Source organism: Mandrillus leucophaeus, unplaced genomic scaffold, assembly GCF_000951045.1.
Source record: "Mandrillus leucophaeus isolate KB7577 unplaced genomic scaffold, Mleu.le_1.0 Scaffold74, whole genome shotgun sequence".
Classification (NCBI taxonomy): Eukaryota; Metazoa; Chordata; class Mammalia; order Primates; family Cercopithecidae; genus Mandrillus; species Mandrillus leucophaeus.
The window spans coordinates 3,135,218-3,151,379 of record NW_012108030.1 but is presented as its reverse complement, the minus strand read 5'-3'; the positions used below and the strand labels follow the sequence as shown (position 1 = coordinate 3,151,379).

General features: G+C 58.1%; 3 protein-coding genes across 12 annotated transcripts in view; 2 read left to right on the top strand and 1 right to left on the bottom strand.

The window, feature by feature from the left end:
- The window catches only part of SCAF1 (SR-related CTD-associated factor 1), a 13,963-nt gene extending 7,761 nt beyond the window's left edge, over positions 1-6,202 (top strand). Inside the window, 5 exon segments of the mRNA XM_011966073.1 lie at positions 4-1,312; positions 1,960-2,042; positions 2,263-2,481; positions 5,332-5,460; positions 5,768-6,202. Of these exon segments, the coding sequence (XP_011821463.1) occupies positions 4-1,312; positions 1,960-2,042; positions 2,263-2,481; positions 5,332-5,460; positions 5,768-5,959 (1,932 nt within the window). The 3' untranslated portion in view covers positions 5,960-6,202.
- A 928-nt stretch (positions 6,203-7,130) lies between these two features.
- IRF3 (interferon regulatory factor 3) lies at positions 7,131-13,408 on the bottom strand. 10 transcript variants are annotated; one of them, XM_011966023.1, is made up of 8 exons: positions 13,010-13,408; positions 12,199-12,371; positions 11,015-11,186; positions 10,860-10,930; positions 10,116-10,296; positions 9,642-10,019; positions 8,383-8,498; positions 7,131-7,396 (listed from the first exon to the last, which is right to left on the bottom strand). In XM_011966023.1, exons 2-8 carry the CDS (start codon positions 12,361-12,363, stop codon positions 7,211-7,213), a joined length of 1,269 nt encoding a protein of 422 aa, XP_011821413.1. In that variant the 5' UTR covers positions 12,364-12,371; positions 13,010-13,408; the 3' UTR covers positions 7,131-7,210. The 10 variants fall into 10 exon arrangements, with proteins under 10 accessions (XP_011821413.1, XP_011821411.1, XP_011821414.1 ...); XM_011966021.1 differs by having other exon boundaries at positions 13,157-13,408; XM_011966024.1 differs by lacking the exon at positions 12,199-12,371 and adding an exon at positions 11,968-12,198 and having other exon boundaries at positions 13,157-13,408.
- The window catches only part of BCL2L12 (BCL2-like 12 (proline rich)), a 9,049-nt gene continuing 5,248 nt past the window's right edge, over positions 12,362-16,162 (top strand). Inside the window, 9 exon segments of the mRNA XM_011966072.1 lie at positions 12,362-12,468; positions 12,598-12,674; positions 12,788-12,912; positions 13,090-13,253; positions 13,347-13,600; positions 14,211-14,325; positions 14,536-14,678; positions 15,798-15,884; positions 15,967-16,058. Of these exon segments, the coding sequence (XP_011821462.1) occupies positions 12,362-12,468; positions 12,598-12,674; positions 12,788-12,912; positions 13,090-13,253; positions 13,347-13,600; positions 14,211-14,325; positions 14,536-14,678; positions 15,798-15,884; positions 15,967-16,058 (1,164 nt within the window).

Sequence of the window (16,162 nt, the reverse complement as noted above, 5' to 3'; positions counted from 1 at the left end):
CCCTCCGGCTCCACCTCTGGTGGTGACCGCGACAGCCGCCGCCGGGGGGCCGTGCCACCCTCCATCCAGGACCTTACGGACCACGACCTCTTCGCCATCAAGCGGACCATCACGGTGGGCCGGCTTGACAAGTCCGACCCCCGAGGACCTTCTCCTGCCCCGGCCTCGTCACCTAAGCGGGAGGTCCTGTACGACTCCGAGGGACTGAGCGGCGAGGAGCGGGGCGGCAAGAGCAGCCAGAAGGATCGGCGCCGCTCGGGGGCTGCCTCCTCCTCCTCCTCCTCCCGGGAGAAGGGGTCTCGTCGGAAGGCGCTGGACGGGGGTGACCGGGATCGGGACAGGGACAGAGATAGGGACAGGGACAGGTCATCCAAGAAGGCCCGGCCCCCCAAGGAGTCGGCACCTTCCTCAGGGCCCCCGCCAAAGCCAATGGTCAGCAGCGGCTCAGGCTCTTCATCCTCGTCGTCGTCCTGTTCTTCCCGGAAGGTGAAGCTGCAGTCCAAGGTGGCGGTGCTCATCCGCGAGGGTGTCAGCAGCACCACCCCCGCCAAGGATGCTGCGTCGGCCGGCCTGGGCTCCATCGGCGTCAAATTCAGCCGCGATCGCGAGAGTCGCTCCCCCTTCCTCAAACCCGACGAGCGGGCCCCCACTGAGATGGCCAAAGCAGCTCCGGGCAGCACCAAGCCCAAAAAGACCAAGGTCAAGGCCAAGGCAGGGGCCAAGAAAGCCAAGGGGACCAAGGGAAAGACCAAGCCATCCAAAACCAGGAAAAAGGTCCGCAGCGGAGGTGGCAGCGGGGGCAGTGGCGGCCCGGTGTCGCTGAAGAAGTCCAAGGCGGATAGCTGCAGCCAGGCGGCAGGCACCAAGGGGGCGGAGGAGACTTCGTGGTCCGGTGAGGAGCGGGCAGCCAAGGTTCCGAGCACCCCGCCCCCCAAGGTAGCCCCACCACCCCCTGCCCTCACTCCGGACTCGCAGACCGTGGACAGCAGCTGCAAGACACCCGAGGTCTCCTTCCTGCCGGAGGAGGCCACTGAGGAGGCTGGGGTCCGAGGTGGGGCGGAGGAGGAGGAGGAGGAGGAAGAAGAGGAGGAGGAAGAGGAAGAGGAGGAGGAGCAGCAGCCTGCTACCACTACGGCCACTAGCACTGCTGCAGCCGCCCCTAGCACTGCCCCCAGCGCGGGGTCCACAGCCGGTGACTCGGGGGCGGAGGACGGGCCAGCTTCCCGTGTCTCCCAACTGCCCACGCTGCCCCCGCCCATGCCCTGGAATCTGCCGGCTGGTGTGGACTGCACCACCAGCGGCGTCCTGGCCTGTGAGTGTCCCCTGGGGGAGGGGGGTGCTAGGTGAGACAGTATGGGGACTGGAGGGTACAGACTTAGAGGCAGTGGGGTGCCCTGGAAGGGAGAGGTTTATAAGGACATGGACTAGGAGGGTGGGGGTGGGTGAAGGCCAGTTAGGGTCTGTCCGGAGGCTCTAGTTTCTGGGTGTACTGGGAGAGAAGGGCTGGCAGGAGCAGGTGGTGGCCAGCGCAGACTGGAGTGGTGGGCTGGGTTCTGGGATTCCCCTAGAGGGGAACTAGGAGAGAGGGACCAGAAAGAATGGCTTGAGCAGGACACCATGTTCCTTACGGATGGTGGTTGCCTCTACCAGACTGCAGAGGTGGGGAAAGAGGCTGGGACTGGCCACAGGGGGTCAGGAGGCAGAATCTCACTCCTGCCGTCTCATCACTGCATGACCGAGGCCAGCCCCACAGCCACACACCTGGAGTCCCAGGAACATTCGGGGTATGGGCCGTTCTGTCATTGGCCAAGGCCCCCTTTTCCCAGTTCTGAGTGTGAGGCCTTGTGGCTGTTCTGGGACCCAGGGCAGGAGTTGGCAGCAAGTGTCCAGGTGAGGTTCACCAGCTCCTGTCCTGTCACCTCCCCCATCTTCATGTTGTCACCTCTCCACGTCCTGCAGTGACTGCACTTCTCTTCAAGATGGAAGAAGCCAACCTGGCGAGCCGAGCGAAGGCCCAGGAGCTGATCCAGGCCACCAACCAGGTGGGCTCCCCTGGGGGAGAGTCCCTGCCGCCCCTTCTTTTGTCCATTGCCTCGGGTTAGGAGAGGAACCGCAGGCCCGGCAGCTCTGGGGCAAGGTATCGGCCTGAAGAGGAGCCTGTTGCCTCAGCTGTGGGGAAGTCAGCGTGGGAACAGTGGGGTGCACGTCCCCTCTTCTCCTCCACCTTCCTTTACTCATCACCCCTCCGTCCTCTTCCCACAGATCCTCAGCCACAGAAAGCCACCCTCAAGTCTGGGGGTGACCCCAGCTCCTGTGCCCACCTCTTTGGGTCTGCCCCCTGGCCCCTCCAGCTACCTGCTTCCTGGCAGCCTCCCTCTGGGGGGCTGCGGTTCAACTCCCCCCACCCCCACCGGGCTGGCTGCCACGTCTGACAAGAGAGAGGGCAGCAGCAGCTCTGAGGGCCGTGGGGACACAGATAAGGTGAGCTGGCCTGGGGAGAGGTGGGGCAGTGGTGACAGTTCTGTAGAGAATATGGACAGGAACTGAGATGCAGGGGCCCAAGGAGAAAGGGAGACTGAGGCCATAGAAACCAAAGTCGTGGAACTGTAAGGAACTCCACTTCGCTGGAATGGATGAGCGGGAACTTCGCTGGGCATGTCCAAGGGAAAATCACGTCTGTGCGTGTGTGGGGGTGTGTGCATATACCCCACATACACACACCCTGTAACAGACGCCCCACACTGCAGCCCACCCCTTGATGATGTGTTTTTCACGCTGTCTCCCTCTCAGTGTGAGTGGGGGAGGCTGGTTTCTGAATAAAAACTCAAGAACTTGTTTCTAGTTGAAGGGAGGGAGAATGGGTGCCAGGCAGACAGTAATGTAGGTTCTTACTCAGCTGCTCTGGCCGGCTCTTACTCCTGGGCTCTGGGGCTGTTTCTGTCTTGGTCAGGTCTAGATGTGGGTTTTTTGTTTTTGTTTTTTCTTTGAGATGGGGTCTCGCTCTGTCATCCAGTCTGGAGTGCAGTGGTGCCATCTCGGCTCACTGCAGCTTCCGCCTCCCGGGTTTGAGCGATTCTCCTGCCTCAGCCTCCCGAGTAGCTGGGATGACAGGCACACACCACCACACCCGGCTAATATTTGTATTTTTAGTAGAGATGGGGTTTCACCATGTTGGCCAGGCTGGTCTTGACTCCTGACCTCAGGTGATCTGCCCACCTCGGCCTCCCAAAGTGCTGGGATTACAGGCGTGAGCCACCGCTCCCAGCCTTGGTTGGTTTGTTTTGAGATAGGGTCTCACTCTGTCACCCAGGCTGGCATGCAGTGGCACAGCCACAGCCTCAGCCTTGATCTCTTGGGCTCAAGGGATCCTCCTACCTCAACATCCTGTGTAGCTAGGACTACAGGTGCGCGCCACCATGCCCAGCTAATTTCTTAATTTTTTGTAGAGTTGGGGGTCTCGCTGTGTTGCCCAGGCTGGTCTCGAACTCCTGAGCTCAAGTGATTCTCCCACCTCAGCCTCCTAAAGTGCTGGGATTACAGGTGTGAGCCGCTGAGCCCAGCTTAGATGTGTTTTTTTACAGTCCAGCAGCCCATAGCCAGACGGTGGTGTTGGCCACCTTACACAGCTGTGTACGGTGCCAGATAAAGCTGTATAAACCCCATTAAACATCCCGTGTGAGCCGCGGAGGCGGGGCTGCAGCTTAGCCCATCACTTGTCTGTAGCTTGTGCCTTGTGCTACAGGTCGCGGACGGTGAGGACCCCCTGGTCTACAGCGGCCCTTGCCCTGCCCTTGTCTGTGCTCTGCCCTTTGCCCTGCTTTACCACATCCGAGATGGGTGTTTGGGAGCAGCGTCTCTCTAGAGACCCACATCCTGTGGGGCCAGGCAAGCCTGAGAAGTCCCTCCAGGGCGGCCTGTGTCTCTCCTGGCCATAGAGTTGCCCTAACAGCTCAGTAGCTCGTCAGACAGTGTCACTGATGTTGCTTCCGGAGTCTGCTAGCCATTGTGCCCTGCCATTTCCAGGACTCAGGTTTACCTGCCCCTACTTTGATAGTCACCTGACTTGGGAGGGCAGTTTCCCCAAGGGCAGTGGCAAGGGACTATCCCTTGTGCCTGCAGAAGGCCGGTTCTTCTCTGGTCCCATGTGGCTCTCTGGCTAGAGGTTTCCTGTCTGCTTTTGCAAAGATTCCGCCTGAGGCCAGGGATGCAACTGCTGCCCCAAGCCTGTGGCTGGGGGATCTCCTAGCTTGTTGGCCACAGGCGAGAAGAGCCTTGTCTCGGAGGCTCTTTGCCCTGCCCACTGTTCTGTCCTTCCCTTTTCGTCCCACGGCCATACCCCTTGGAACAGGCACAGCTCCCCTGGATTGAGTCTTTGCTCTGTACCTGGCCTGTGCCATGTCCTTCATGTGTGTCACTGTAGTCCTCCCCATAGGTGCTGTCCGCATTTTATAAATAAGCCACAAAGGTGGCCAGGCGCGGTGGCTCGTGCCTGTAATTCCAACACTTTGCAAGGCCGAGGCGGGTGGATCGCTGTAGCCCAGGAGTTCAAGATCCGCTTGGGCAACATAGTAAGACCCAGTCGCCAGAAAAAGTACAAGAATTAGTCGGGCGTGGTGGTGGCACCTCTAGTCCCAGCTACTCAGGAGGCTGAGGTGGGAAGATTGCTTCAGCCCAGGAATCCAGGGGTACAGCGAGCAGTGACTGTCACTGCACTCCAGTCTGTGTGACAGGGAGAGACCCTGTCTCAAAAACAAAGAAAAAGCCACAAAAAGGAGGTTTGGCTGAGCATCCCAGGGGTCAGAGACAGGGAGTGGCAGACCAGGCTTCCGATACAAATGGGCTTGAGGTCAGTCCCCACCCCCACTCCTCAGTGCGCCTCCATCCCCTTGGTGACCAGAGCAGTATTGTAAAAACCTTTTAAACTGAGTCCTCCCCTTCCCACGGTGAAAAGCCCTGTGCAGCTTTCTACAGCCCTGTCTGTAGAGTCCGATTCAAAACCAGCTGCAAGTGCTTGGCCAATGCCTGTCTTCTCATCAGACCGAACTTTGTGAGGGCAGGCAACGCGTGTCTCCTGGTCCTGGCCAGGCCTGGAGCAGCCCAGGGTTCAGCCTAGAGGAGATGTTCAGTGACATGCAGAGCACAGGCCTGGCCTTTGGTCCCAGGCACCTGCAGCAGAGGGTGCATGGGACAGACCCTCAGCAGGACTTCCAGCCTGAGAGCAGCCGGACTGTCCGAGAGGCTAGGCTGGCAGCAGAGGCGAGTGGAGGTGGAGGTTCTGCAGGTACTCACTGGCCCTTGCTGTCTCTTCCCCCGCTGTCGCCACCCCACCAGTATCTGAAGAAGCTGCACACACAGGAGCGGGCGGTGGAAGAGGTGAAGCTGGCCATCAAGCCATACTATCAGAAGAAGGACATCACCAAGGAGGAGTACAAGGACATCCTGAGGAAGGCCGTCCACAAGGTGGGCACCCAGAGAGAGGGGCAGACACAGGCCGGGGAGAGGACGAACTGGAGGGCCAGATGTGTGCAGACAGATGGACGCGGATGGGAGACGGGGAGGTCAGTCTGGGAGGGTGATGGGACTTTCTCAAGGCCACCTGGGCCTGTTCCGCTGGCCCTGGGGCACCCATCATCTAGGGAGACAGAGGAACTTTGGCCTGGTTATTGGGGAAGCTGCTCCTACCCCAGTCCCAAGCTGCACCCAGCAGTCCCGGGTGGATGGGACCCCGGGAGCCTGGTGGTGACTCCGGCTGTCCCCGGCCCCCCAGATCTGCCACAGCAAAAGTGGGGAGATCAACCCGGTGAAGGTGAGCAACCTGGTGCGGGCCTACGTCCAGCGCTACCGCTACTTCCGCAAGCACGGTCGCAAGCCAGGGGACCCCCCAGGGCCCCCACGGCCGCCCAAGGAGCCAGGGCCCCCGGACAAGGGTGGCCCGGGCCTGCCCCTGCCCCCTCTCTGAGAGCCCTGGCCAGCTCTTCGCCCCTCGCCTCTTTGAAATTCTGGACATATTTATGGCTCCACCTCCCCACCTCCCTCCCCCATCAGTGGGATGATTGGGGGAGGGTTGCTGCAGGGAAGAGGAGAGCCCCCTGCCCTTCCCTGCCCCGTGCCCACCCCCGTTGCCCCCAAGCCTGTCCCCAGTGCCCCTCCCTTCTGTTCGTGCCCCTCTCCCCAATTTCATTAAAGATTTCATGAAACATTACCCCTGAGCCCTATGGTTCTAACCCTTTGTTTTCAGAGACAAATTTGCCAGAGGGTTGAGGAGGGGCCCCTAGGAGGCTGAGGGTGGGAGACAAGGGAGCCAGACTGTGACTTGGGGCAGCTGCCTCCCCTGAGCCTCAGTTTTCTCATCTGTATAGTGGTGTTGTGAGGATTGAACAAGACACAGGTGGAGCACTTAGCACAGTCTCTGGCAGGGAGCCAGCTGCTCACAGGGAGGCGGGGCCGGCCCCCACCTGATCAGCATCCTCCCAGCTCAGGGCACCTGCGTGCCATGTGCCTGCCTTGGAATTGCTCCCAGAGCAGGATCTGCGTTCCCCATTGAGTTGGCTTCTGTTTTCAGCAGCCCCGTGAAGCTGGGGTGATCTCATCCACTCTCCCGAGAGGGAAACTGAGGCACAGAGCAGCAAGGGCCGAAGGGTGAGTCAGGGCTGCGCTGGCTTCTGCCAGTTTCATCACCCAGAACTGAGGCCTAGCCAGGAGAGGTGACAGTGCCCAGGGTCACCAGGCAGGCAGGCTTTGCAGGCTCTAGGGTGGCCGCAGAGCCTCTTTACCAAGGCCCCTCCAGCCCCATGTAGAGGGAGCCTGAGCCTGGAAGGAGAAGGGCCGTTTGCCCACACTGTTCATAGGCAAGGCAGGGACCTGGGTTCTGGCCAGTCTTTGTGTTTCCTACTCTGTGACCTTTGTGCCTCTCCCAGCCTGTGTCTTGGTCTACAAAATGGGGGCAGCCATCAGCCACCAGGTCCCTGGGCAGAGGTGAGGAGGTGTCAGCTGCCCCCTGCAGTGCTTGGTCCTCATGCATTGAGCACCTGAGTTGTGCATAGCTGCACAGATGGGTAAACTGAGACCCTGAGCAGGAATAACAACCAGCTTGGGTCAGAGGACACCCAACACCAGACGCACACAAGAGGTGATCATAGCAGGAACCAGTTTATTGGTTGAGGTGGTGGGGGGTGGGGAGGTTAGAGGCCACACCATGAGAAACGAGGGCTCAGGTCTCCCCAGGGCCCTGGAAATCCATATCCTCCACCAGGTCCTGCAGGTAGGCCTTGTACTGGTCAGAGGTGAGGGAGAGTGGGTGGCTGTTGGAAATGTGCAGGTCCACAGTGTTCTCCAGGGAGGAGGCACCCCCTACCCGGGCGATTTCTACCAAGGCCCTGAGGCACGTGGGCACAACCTGCGGGGGAAGTGGGGACAGGAGTCAGGGAAAACACCCGGCCAGTGTCCACCAAGGTAGGAGTCAGGGCTGGGAGAACTACAACTCCCTGCAGCCCCCGCTGTAACCCAGGATGAAACACACACACACACACACACACACACACACAGGGCTGGGAGAACTACAAGTCCCTGCAGCCCCCGCTGTAACCCAGGATGAAACACACACACACACACACACACACACACACACACACAACTTCCTGCAGCCTCTGCTATAACCCAGGATGAACCATAGGCCCAGGGCTGCTGGGAGTTGTAGATTTCCCTCTAAACACACACACACACACACACACACACACACACACACACACACTCATATGAGGCTAGAGTATTCCCAGATGTCAGGGCTGAGCAGTCTGTGATCTCAACTCGTGGGAGCCACAGCCATGGCCTCACAATGGCAGCTAAAACTTGAAGTCCACCAGCTTCGACATGGTTTAGAGCAGGGGTCCCCAACCCCCCACGGCCTGTTAGGAATCAGGTTGCCCAGCAGGATGTGAGCAGTGGGTGAGGGAATATTACTGCCTGAGCTCTGCCTGCTGTCAGATCAGCGGCAGCATTAGATTCTCAGAGGAGCACGAACTCATCGTGAACTGCACACGCGAGGGATCTAGGCTGCTCCTTAGGAGAATCTAATGCCTGATGATCTGCAGCGGAGCAGTTTCATCCCCAAACCACCCCCTCCCTGTCTGTGGAAAAATTATCTTTCGTGAGACTGGTCCCTGGTGCCGAACAGCTTCGGGACCACTGGTTTAGAGAGTTCAAAACAGGTTCTGCAGGTGAGGCCATGGGAAGGAGCTCCCGGGGATGAAAAACTGGTTATTGCAGAGATCTTGGAAGTTGCAGTTTTTTAGAGGGCCCTCTGGGAGGTGGAGTTCCTGGGAGCAACCTCTTCCCTCTGTAAGGCCACCCCTCTCAGCCCCAGGGACTCAGGTCTGCAGGCACCTTGACCATCACGAGCCTCTTGGTCCATGGCTGGTCCTGGGGCCATGACTCCCCCACACAGAACCAGAGGGCATAGCGTGGTGAGCGTCCGCTTCCTTCCGTGAAGGTGATCAGATCTGGGGGCCCAGGAGTCTAGTCAGGGATGAGAAGAGGACCCTCTACCCGCCCTTCCCCGTAAACTTGAATGGTAATCCCCACCATCTCCCCTGACCTAAGGCCCTCTGCTGCCTCGCCCAGAGGACTGCTTGTTTGGGGAAAGTCCCCATGATTCTGTTTGTATACTTCCTCCTCCTTCCCTCCCTCCCTCCCATCATGGTGGGGTTGTTGGAAGGCCCCCCACCCCCGCAAGCCCCCAAGCCTCAGCATTCACAACAGGCCCAGAGTAGGGGGCCCAGGCTTCCAAGGATGCCAGTGAATCTGGAGGAGAAGCTGGTTGGCATTCAGTCCCCTCTGAGGCCGCACTGTCCAACTGCAGCCATTAGTCATGTGAGGTCATTTCAGTTTAAATTGTAATCAATTAAAACGAATCGTGTCCTGGTGGCACTCGCCTCACCTGAGTGCTCGGCCCTTGTGGCTAGTGGCTGCTGCACCGGACAGTGCAGGTGACTGTCATTTCCATCATGGCAGAAAGTGCCACCGCACAGCGAAACCCTAAGGGACATAGCTTTCCTGCTATTGGTCTGTCCACCATCATTAGTTACGATAATGATGACAGCAGCAGCTAATTCCCCGAGCATGCTGTGTACTGGGCCTATGTCTCACCCCAGTGCTGGCAGGCAGGTAGAGAGAGGAGACCGTCCTCGGATTCCATGGGCTCAGGGCAAAGTCCTTTGCCTCGGGTTATACAGTGGGCCAAGGGCAGCCAGGGTCTGAATTCAGTCCTAATCCTGAGTTGTTGTTGTTGTTGTTTGAGACAGAGTCTGGCTCTGTCACCAGGCTAGAGTGTAGTGGTGCAATCTCGGCTCACTTTAACCTCTGCCTCCCTGGTTCAAGTGATTCTCCTGCCTCAGCCTCCCGGGTAGCTGGGATTACAGGCGTGTGCCACCATGCCCGACTATTTGTTTGTATCTTTAGTAGAGATGGGGTTTCACTATGTTGGCCAGGCTGGTCTCAAACTCCTGACCACGTCATCTGCCCGCCTCGGCCTCCCAAAGTGCTGGGACTACAGGCGTGAGCCACCGTGCCCGGCCAATCCTGAGTTCTTAACCACTGTGCAGTCTGCTTTCTACTGGGCAGGGCGAAGCCCCCATCTCACTCACCTACAATGAAGGGCCCCAGGTCGAACACGCCTCCTTCCTTGTCCTTGGGGACCTCGCCATCAGGCCCATGCCCGCTGTTGAGCAGCTCCTCGCTCACTGCCCAGTATGTGTGGCAGTGCCCCAGCCGCTGGGCCCAGAGCCGCTGCCCGGCCCGCCGCAGAGCCAGTCCCCCACCCAGGGAGCTCAGCACGTGCCTCACGTAGCTCATCACTCCCCTGTCTGTCAGGGACATGCCAGGGTCTGGCAGTGTGATTGGCCATCCAGGCAGCGTCCTGTCTCCCACTTCGGACCCCACCAGCCGCAGGCCCTCCGGGCAGGAGATGGTCTGCTGGAAGACTTGGCGGCCCCGGTAGAAGGCTGTCACCTCGAACTCCCACTCTGAGCAGCGGCAGCAGCCGTGTGAAGGGGAGAGAGATTGAGAGTCAGGGGCTGCCGCCCAGACCTCAGCCCTCCCAGCCTGCAGCTGACACTCACCTTCCCCCGGCACCAACAGCCGCTTCAGTGGGTTCTCAGAGGGCTCCAGGTTTGGGAAGGGAGTGGGACTGTCCAAGCTGGGGCTCCGCAGGGGCTGAGGGGCTACAGCCAGGCTTGGGGGTCCTGGATCTGGCAGTGGGGCCAACACCATGTTACCCAGTAACTCATCCAGAATGTTTTCCTGGAGGGAAACAAAGAAAGAGAATCAGGCATTTCCATAGTCTTTTCTGGAGACTTCATATGGACCAGGTCTGTTCTCAGCAATGCAGGGAAGTCTGGCTTGAGCTCTGCCTTCAAGGGGCTTCCAGCCTGGGGACAGAGCCAGCCATGGCATCAACAGCCAAACACTCTAATGAACGCCAGGTGCTACCATTCCAACCCAAGGATCTGGCTCTATGCAGGTAAGACCTGGGCGGGGCAGGCTGGGTAGAATTTCAGAGGGGATGCTCCCCCAGCTCAGGCCTCAGCAGGATCAAGGTGAGGGAGTTTTCAGTTCTCAAGAGGCTGACAGCCCTCTGCCGAAGTCCATGAAATCCTGGGAAGGTGTGCTAGGGCCTTGAATGCAGGGTGAAAACTCGGAATTTTCTCCTGAGGAGACTGGAGCAGGAACAGATGGGGCCAGCACTGGCTCAGGTAAGGGGCAGGCTGGAGGCAGGGAAGCGGGGGGATGGTCCACAGAGAGAGGATAAGGCCCATGGGGACACGACAGAGACTGAGGGGCATGAAGGTTGGGCACATTCTCACCTGGGTATCAGAAGTACTGCCTCCGCCATTGGTGTCCGGAGAGGAGTCTGGCTGGGAAAAGTCCCCAACTCCTGTTGAGAAAGGTGGTGAGGGGAGTAGGGGTGCCAGGAACCCTTGGGACCCCAGCCTCCCACATGAACCCCGATCTGGCAGACCTGAGTTCACAAACTCGTAGATCTTATGTGGGTCGTGAGGGTCCTTGCTCCGGTCCTCTGCTAAACACAACCCATCTTTGCGGTTGAGGGCAGAACGGAAATTCCTCTTCCAGGTTGGCAGGTCTGGCTTATCCCTCCCGGGAACGTACGCACCAGTGGCCTCGGCCCAGGCCTGGGGCAACAGTGGTGTCAGGATAGTGGGGGAGGACGACTTAGATCCTGCTCCTGGGGCCCTAACCCTGTCTCCTGAATCCTAACACCACCCTCTTTCCCTGGCAAGTTCTAAGTCTGCAAGTTCCATCCCCAAATCCCCCTGTCCTATCTACCTCCATCCCCCACCTCGAGTTTTTAAAAGCCTTTTTTTCTTTTTGAGATGGAGTTTCACTCTTGTCACCCAGGCTGGAATGCAATGGCGCAATCTCAGCTCACTGCAACTTCCGCCTCCCTGGTTCAAGCAATTCTCCTGTCTCAGCCTCCTGAGTAGCTGGCATTACAGGCGGGCACCACCGCACCTGGCTAATTTTTGTATTTTTAGTAGATAATTTTGTATTTTCACCAATAATTTTGTATTTTCACCATGTTGGCCAGGCTGGTCTCAAACTCCTGACCTCAGGTGATAGCCCGCCTCGGCCTCCCAAAGTGCTGGGATTACAGGTGTGAACCACGGCGCCCGGCCCAAAAACCTCTTCTTTCTAAGCCAGGCTTCCAAGTCCAACTTGGTGTCTAACCCCGTGCACCACCTGCCCCGCGACACCCTCTGTGATAACCCCGCCCCTCACACTGTTTACCACCTCTGGCATATACTAATTCGGTGGTTAGGAACCCCAGATTTGGGGCTCCAGGTCTCACCTCTGATGTTTCAAAAACCATCCCCCAGTATCTATCCTACAACCAAGAGCCCCGGCCCCTAGAGAGCCCCAAAACCCCAGGATTCATTTCCTTTACGTACTAACCGGCTTTCCCGGTTTTATTGCCGTAACCGGGCAGCTCCAACCCTGCTTGCGCCCCACCATCAGTCAGCTGATCCGGCTAGCCCCGCCCCTCCCGTTCTAGCCCCACCCACCAACGTTGGCACGAGCCAGTCCCTCGCGCGCTACCTCCGCCGTCTCAGCCCGGCCCGCTAGGAGTCTTTTCTGCCCCGCGCGCAGCTCAGGGTTTCCAGTGTCCCCGGTCGTCTCACGCACCTGGAAGATTCTGAAATCCTCCTCCTGTGCATCCTGCCGTAGGCCGTGCTTCCAAGGGATGCGGAAGCGCGTGCGGCTCTCGTTCACCCAGGCCACGCCCTCCAGTTGCCCCAGGTCCAGCTGCGACACCAGCCAGGGCAGGATCCGTGGCTTTGGGGTTCCCATGGTCCGGCCTGCGCGTATAGGGCATTTTCTGGGCGCGACCGGCCTCCCCCGGACCCACCTGGCCTGGAGTTTCCGCACCCAGAACCCTCCCTCTCACGGGCCACGGTACAGGTCCTTCACCCATATTTTCGGGCGTACAAACAGGAAACCTCCTCTTCCCATCCTCCCATCTTCCCGAGAGGATCCTTAATCCGCTAGGGTTCCTTCCCATATCCATGGCATACCCTTCCCCAGTGTCTTCAGTGCAGACCCTCCACTCTCTCAATTCCGCCAGTATAGACCTCCTCTCTCCCCGACATCATCGAAAGCAAGTATCCCCACTTTCAGGGTAGCATCCTCTTTCCCTAGTTATTTCAGTGCAGAATCGATTCACGTGTAAGCCTCTATCTCCTGCATTTACCCCAGTGTAGATCCCCTTCCCCAGTCCCCCTACAGAAGATCGCCCGAAACATTTCCAACACAGAACTTCCATCCAATTCCTCCTCGACCGCCAGCCCCCCTCCTCCAGGACAGAGCACACCTCAGGTTTCGGGAGTGAACTACACCCATGTACGGAGTCCATCCTTCCCTCTGTAGAACCCCTCAGTGTAGACGCCTCCTGTTTTCCTCTTTCCTCCCTACTTTTTCTAGTTTTTCTCCAGCCGACCTCCAGCGTCGGCCACTGTAGCTCCTTCCTTGCTCCACTTTCCCCAGAGTACACAGCCTGCCTTTCCACTCTCCGTGCAGACCCATCCTGTTTCCCGCTGCTCGCTCTCGGACGCCACTAACGCTCTCCCAGGCTCTTCCGCGTTACCTACGATGGAAGATCAGGGCGTGCAGAGAGCTGGCACCCACCCCTGTTTTGGGGGTCCGGATAGCTCTCAAACTCGAGGCTGCGCACCCCCTTTCCCGTCAGCTGAACTCTAGAGCGCTGAGGCTTTCTTTTCGATCGACTTCTTGAAATAAAACCAACTTTATCATTCTTTGGGTAACACACCACGGAGCCGAACGGACGGCCCGCGGGGCCCGGGGCTGTCCCCGCCCCTATGCCCTTTTTTGGGTTTCCTGCCAGAGGCATGCTGGGAGCGTCACATGCAAATTGAGCGTGCACCCAGCGTTCCGCCCTTTCTTCGTTGGGCCAGTTACCGACCCGGCCCAGTGCGCAGGCGCGGGAAAGTTGAACTAATAAAGTTTGTACAAGTTGAGTGGAGGCGGCGGCAGGTTGAGTGGAGGAGGCGGCGGTGAGGCCCCGGACCAGGTCAGCGGGGTGTTGACGAGGGGTGGGGTAAGGAGGGAAGAGGAGCGGGCCAGGATCCAGTAGTGGGCACCCCAGTCCCGCTTCTCCGACATCCAAGGGTCCAGGGTCCTCTAGATTCCAGCAGGAGTCGGGGATTTGGAACTACACCTCACAGCAGGCTGCGCGGCGAAGAAGCGCGGACCGAGGGGAAGATTTGCCCTGAAGCCTCCTGGGATTGGTAGTTCCCGATGCTTTAAGGGTTTCAGTAGTTTGGCATATGCCTCTTATAGAATCCAGGAGTTGGGGCGCTAAGCCCCTTCTTCCTGGGAGACCTAAGGGTCTGGGGCTCCAGTTCCTTTCTCTCTAAGACTCAGGAGTCTAGGACCCCAGCTCCCTCCTCCTTTAGACCCACGAATCTGGGCACCCAGCCCCCGCACCTTTCCTTGGATCAAAGAGTCTTTCCTGACCCCTCTTTCGTCTGAGGACTCAAGAGTCTAGGCCCCTAGACCGACACTTTCCAAAGGACCCAGGAGTCCAGGCCTTCCTTGGGACTCACAAGTCCTGGTCCCCAACCAAGCCTCCACTTCTTGCTAACCCCTTGGAGCCCAGTCCCTAGTCCCCTCTCTCACAGGTGCCTCCATGGCAGGCTCTGAAGAGCTGAGGCTCCGGGAAGACACGCTGAGGGTCCTAGCTGCCTTCCTTAGGCGTGGTGAGGCTGCCGGGTCTCCTGTTCCAACTCCACTCAGGTAAGAGGAGTTGCCCTTCTCCCCCAGGGGCCAGCATTTGAGGGTCCCTCCTAACTCTTGCTCCTGGTCTCAGTCTGTCTCCTCTCTTTATATCTGGCTCTATTCTCTGTTTTGGAGAGAGGTCCTCAGCGGGGGAGGGAGGGAGTTGGGGAAAGAGCCTGCTTGCAGGGGATCTTTGGTGGGGTCACTCTCTGAAGTCCTCTTCCCCAGAAGCCCTGCCCAAGAAGAGCCAACAGACTTCCTGAGCCGCCTTCGAAGATGTCTTCCCTGCTCCCTGGGGCGAGGAGCAGCACCCCCTGAGTCCCCTCGGCCTTGCTCTCTGCCCATCCGCCCCTGCTATGGTTCAGAGCCTGGTAAGAGATTTCCATGATCATCTATGAAACTGGCAGAACACGGGATAAGGTGCTAGTTTAAGATCACTCAGGGGGTGGCTGTGTGGAGTCTCTAGCATCAGCCTTCAGAATGGAACCGTCCTGTCGTCTCCTCTCCCCAATTAGATTTCTATCTGTCAATGCTGTGGGTTGGCTTTCAGAGAGCATTTGGTCCATCTGGTTGTTGTCTCTTTCCTTCCATAACTACTTCCCTGCCCCTAAGACTTTTGTAGCCAGGAATACCCCTGATAGAGGGGTAGGAGGGCTGGTTTTCAATTACATCTCCCTGGCTGTTTTAGTTGCGTGACTCTGGGGAAAATGCTTTCTCTTCCTTGCTCCCCTGTTTTTCCAATAGCAGAGTAGGAATTGGGGAGGAGGTCACTGGACTTGATCAAGGTGACCCACAAGTTTCCCCGTAGGTGTGAACCTGGACAGACTAGTAATGGCTGCTGCGAGTGCTAGCTTGAAAAGGAGTTCACAGCTGGGGAGAGGAAGTGCTTTGATCAATTGGTGATGTCTGAAGTGGGTGAGGGAAGGGGGATACTAACAGTAGTGTCTTGTGTTTGCCTTCCTTGGATGAGATCATCTTCGAGGTCTAGTTCAGCTCTGACAGTCTTGGAGACAGAGCTCTGTAACCCAGGCTGGAGTGCAGGGTTGCAATCTCGACTCATTGCAATCCCCACCTCCTGGGTTCAAGTGATTATCGTGCCTCAGCCTTCCGAGTGGCTGGGCTTGCAGATGCACTCCAGCATACCAGCTAATTTTTGTACTTTTAGTAGACACGGGGTTTCTCTATGTTGGCCAGGCTGGCCTCAAACTCGTGGCCTCAAGTGACCCTCCCGTGTCGGCCTCCAAAGTGCTGGGATTACAGACGTGAGCCACCGCACCCGGCCAGCTCTGACATTCTAAGCGCAGTTTGAGGATCTGATAAAATGAAAAGTACAAAGGTTTTGGCATTTTTTACCAAGTTTTCTCACTGGGACTCAGCTTACCCCATTATAAAATGGGAATCATTGCCACCTGCCAAAGTAGTTGGGGGAAGGAGAGAATCCATAAGTTTCCAATGTCCTGGAAACCTGTCATTAACTCTTTTCACCCCAGGCCCAGCTACTCCAGACTTCTATGCCTTGGTGGCTCAGCGGCTGGAACAGCTGGTCCAAGAGCAACTGAAATCTCCACCCAGCCCAGGTGAGGCACGGAGGAGCCCCAGAAAAGGATGGGAGTAGGAGGATAGGGTTCTGCCCCCAGCCAAATTCTCTTCTGCCTCCAGAATTACAGGGTCCCCCACCCACAGAGAAGGAAGCCATACTGCGGAGGTTGGTGGCCCTGCTGGAGGAGGAGGCAGAAGTCATTAACCAGAAGGTGATGGGCGTCTGTCCCACCCCTTGGCAAGGACAGGAGTTGCGGAATGGTGGGGCACTGGGATCAGAAGCTGGATCTGTATTTTCTTTTTTTTTTTTTTTTTT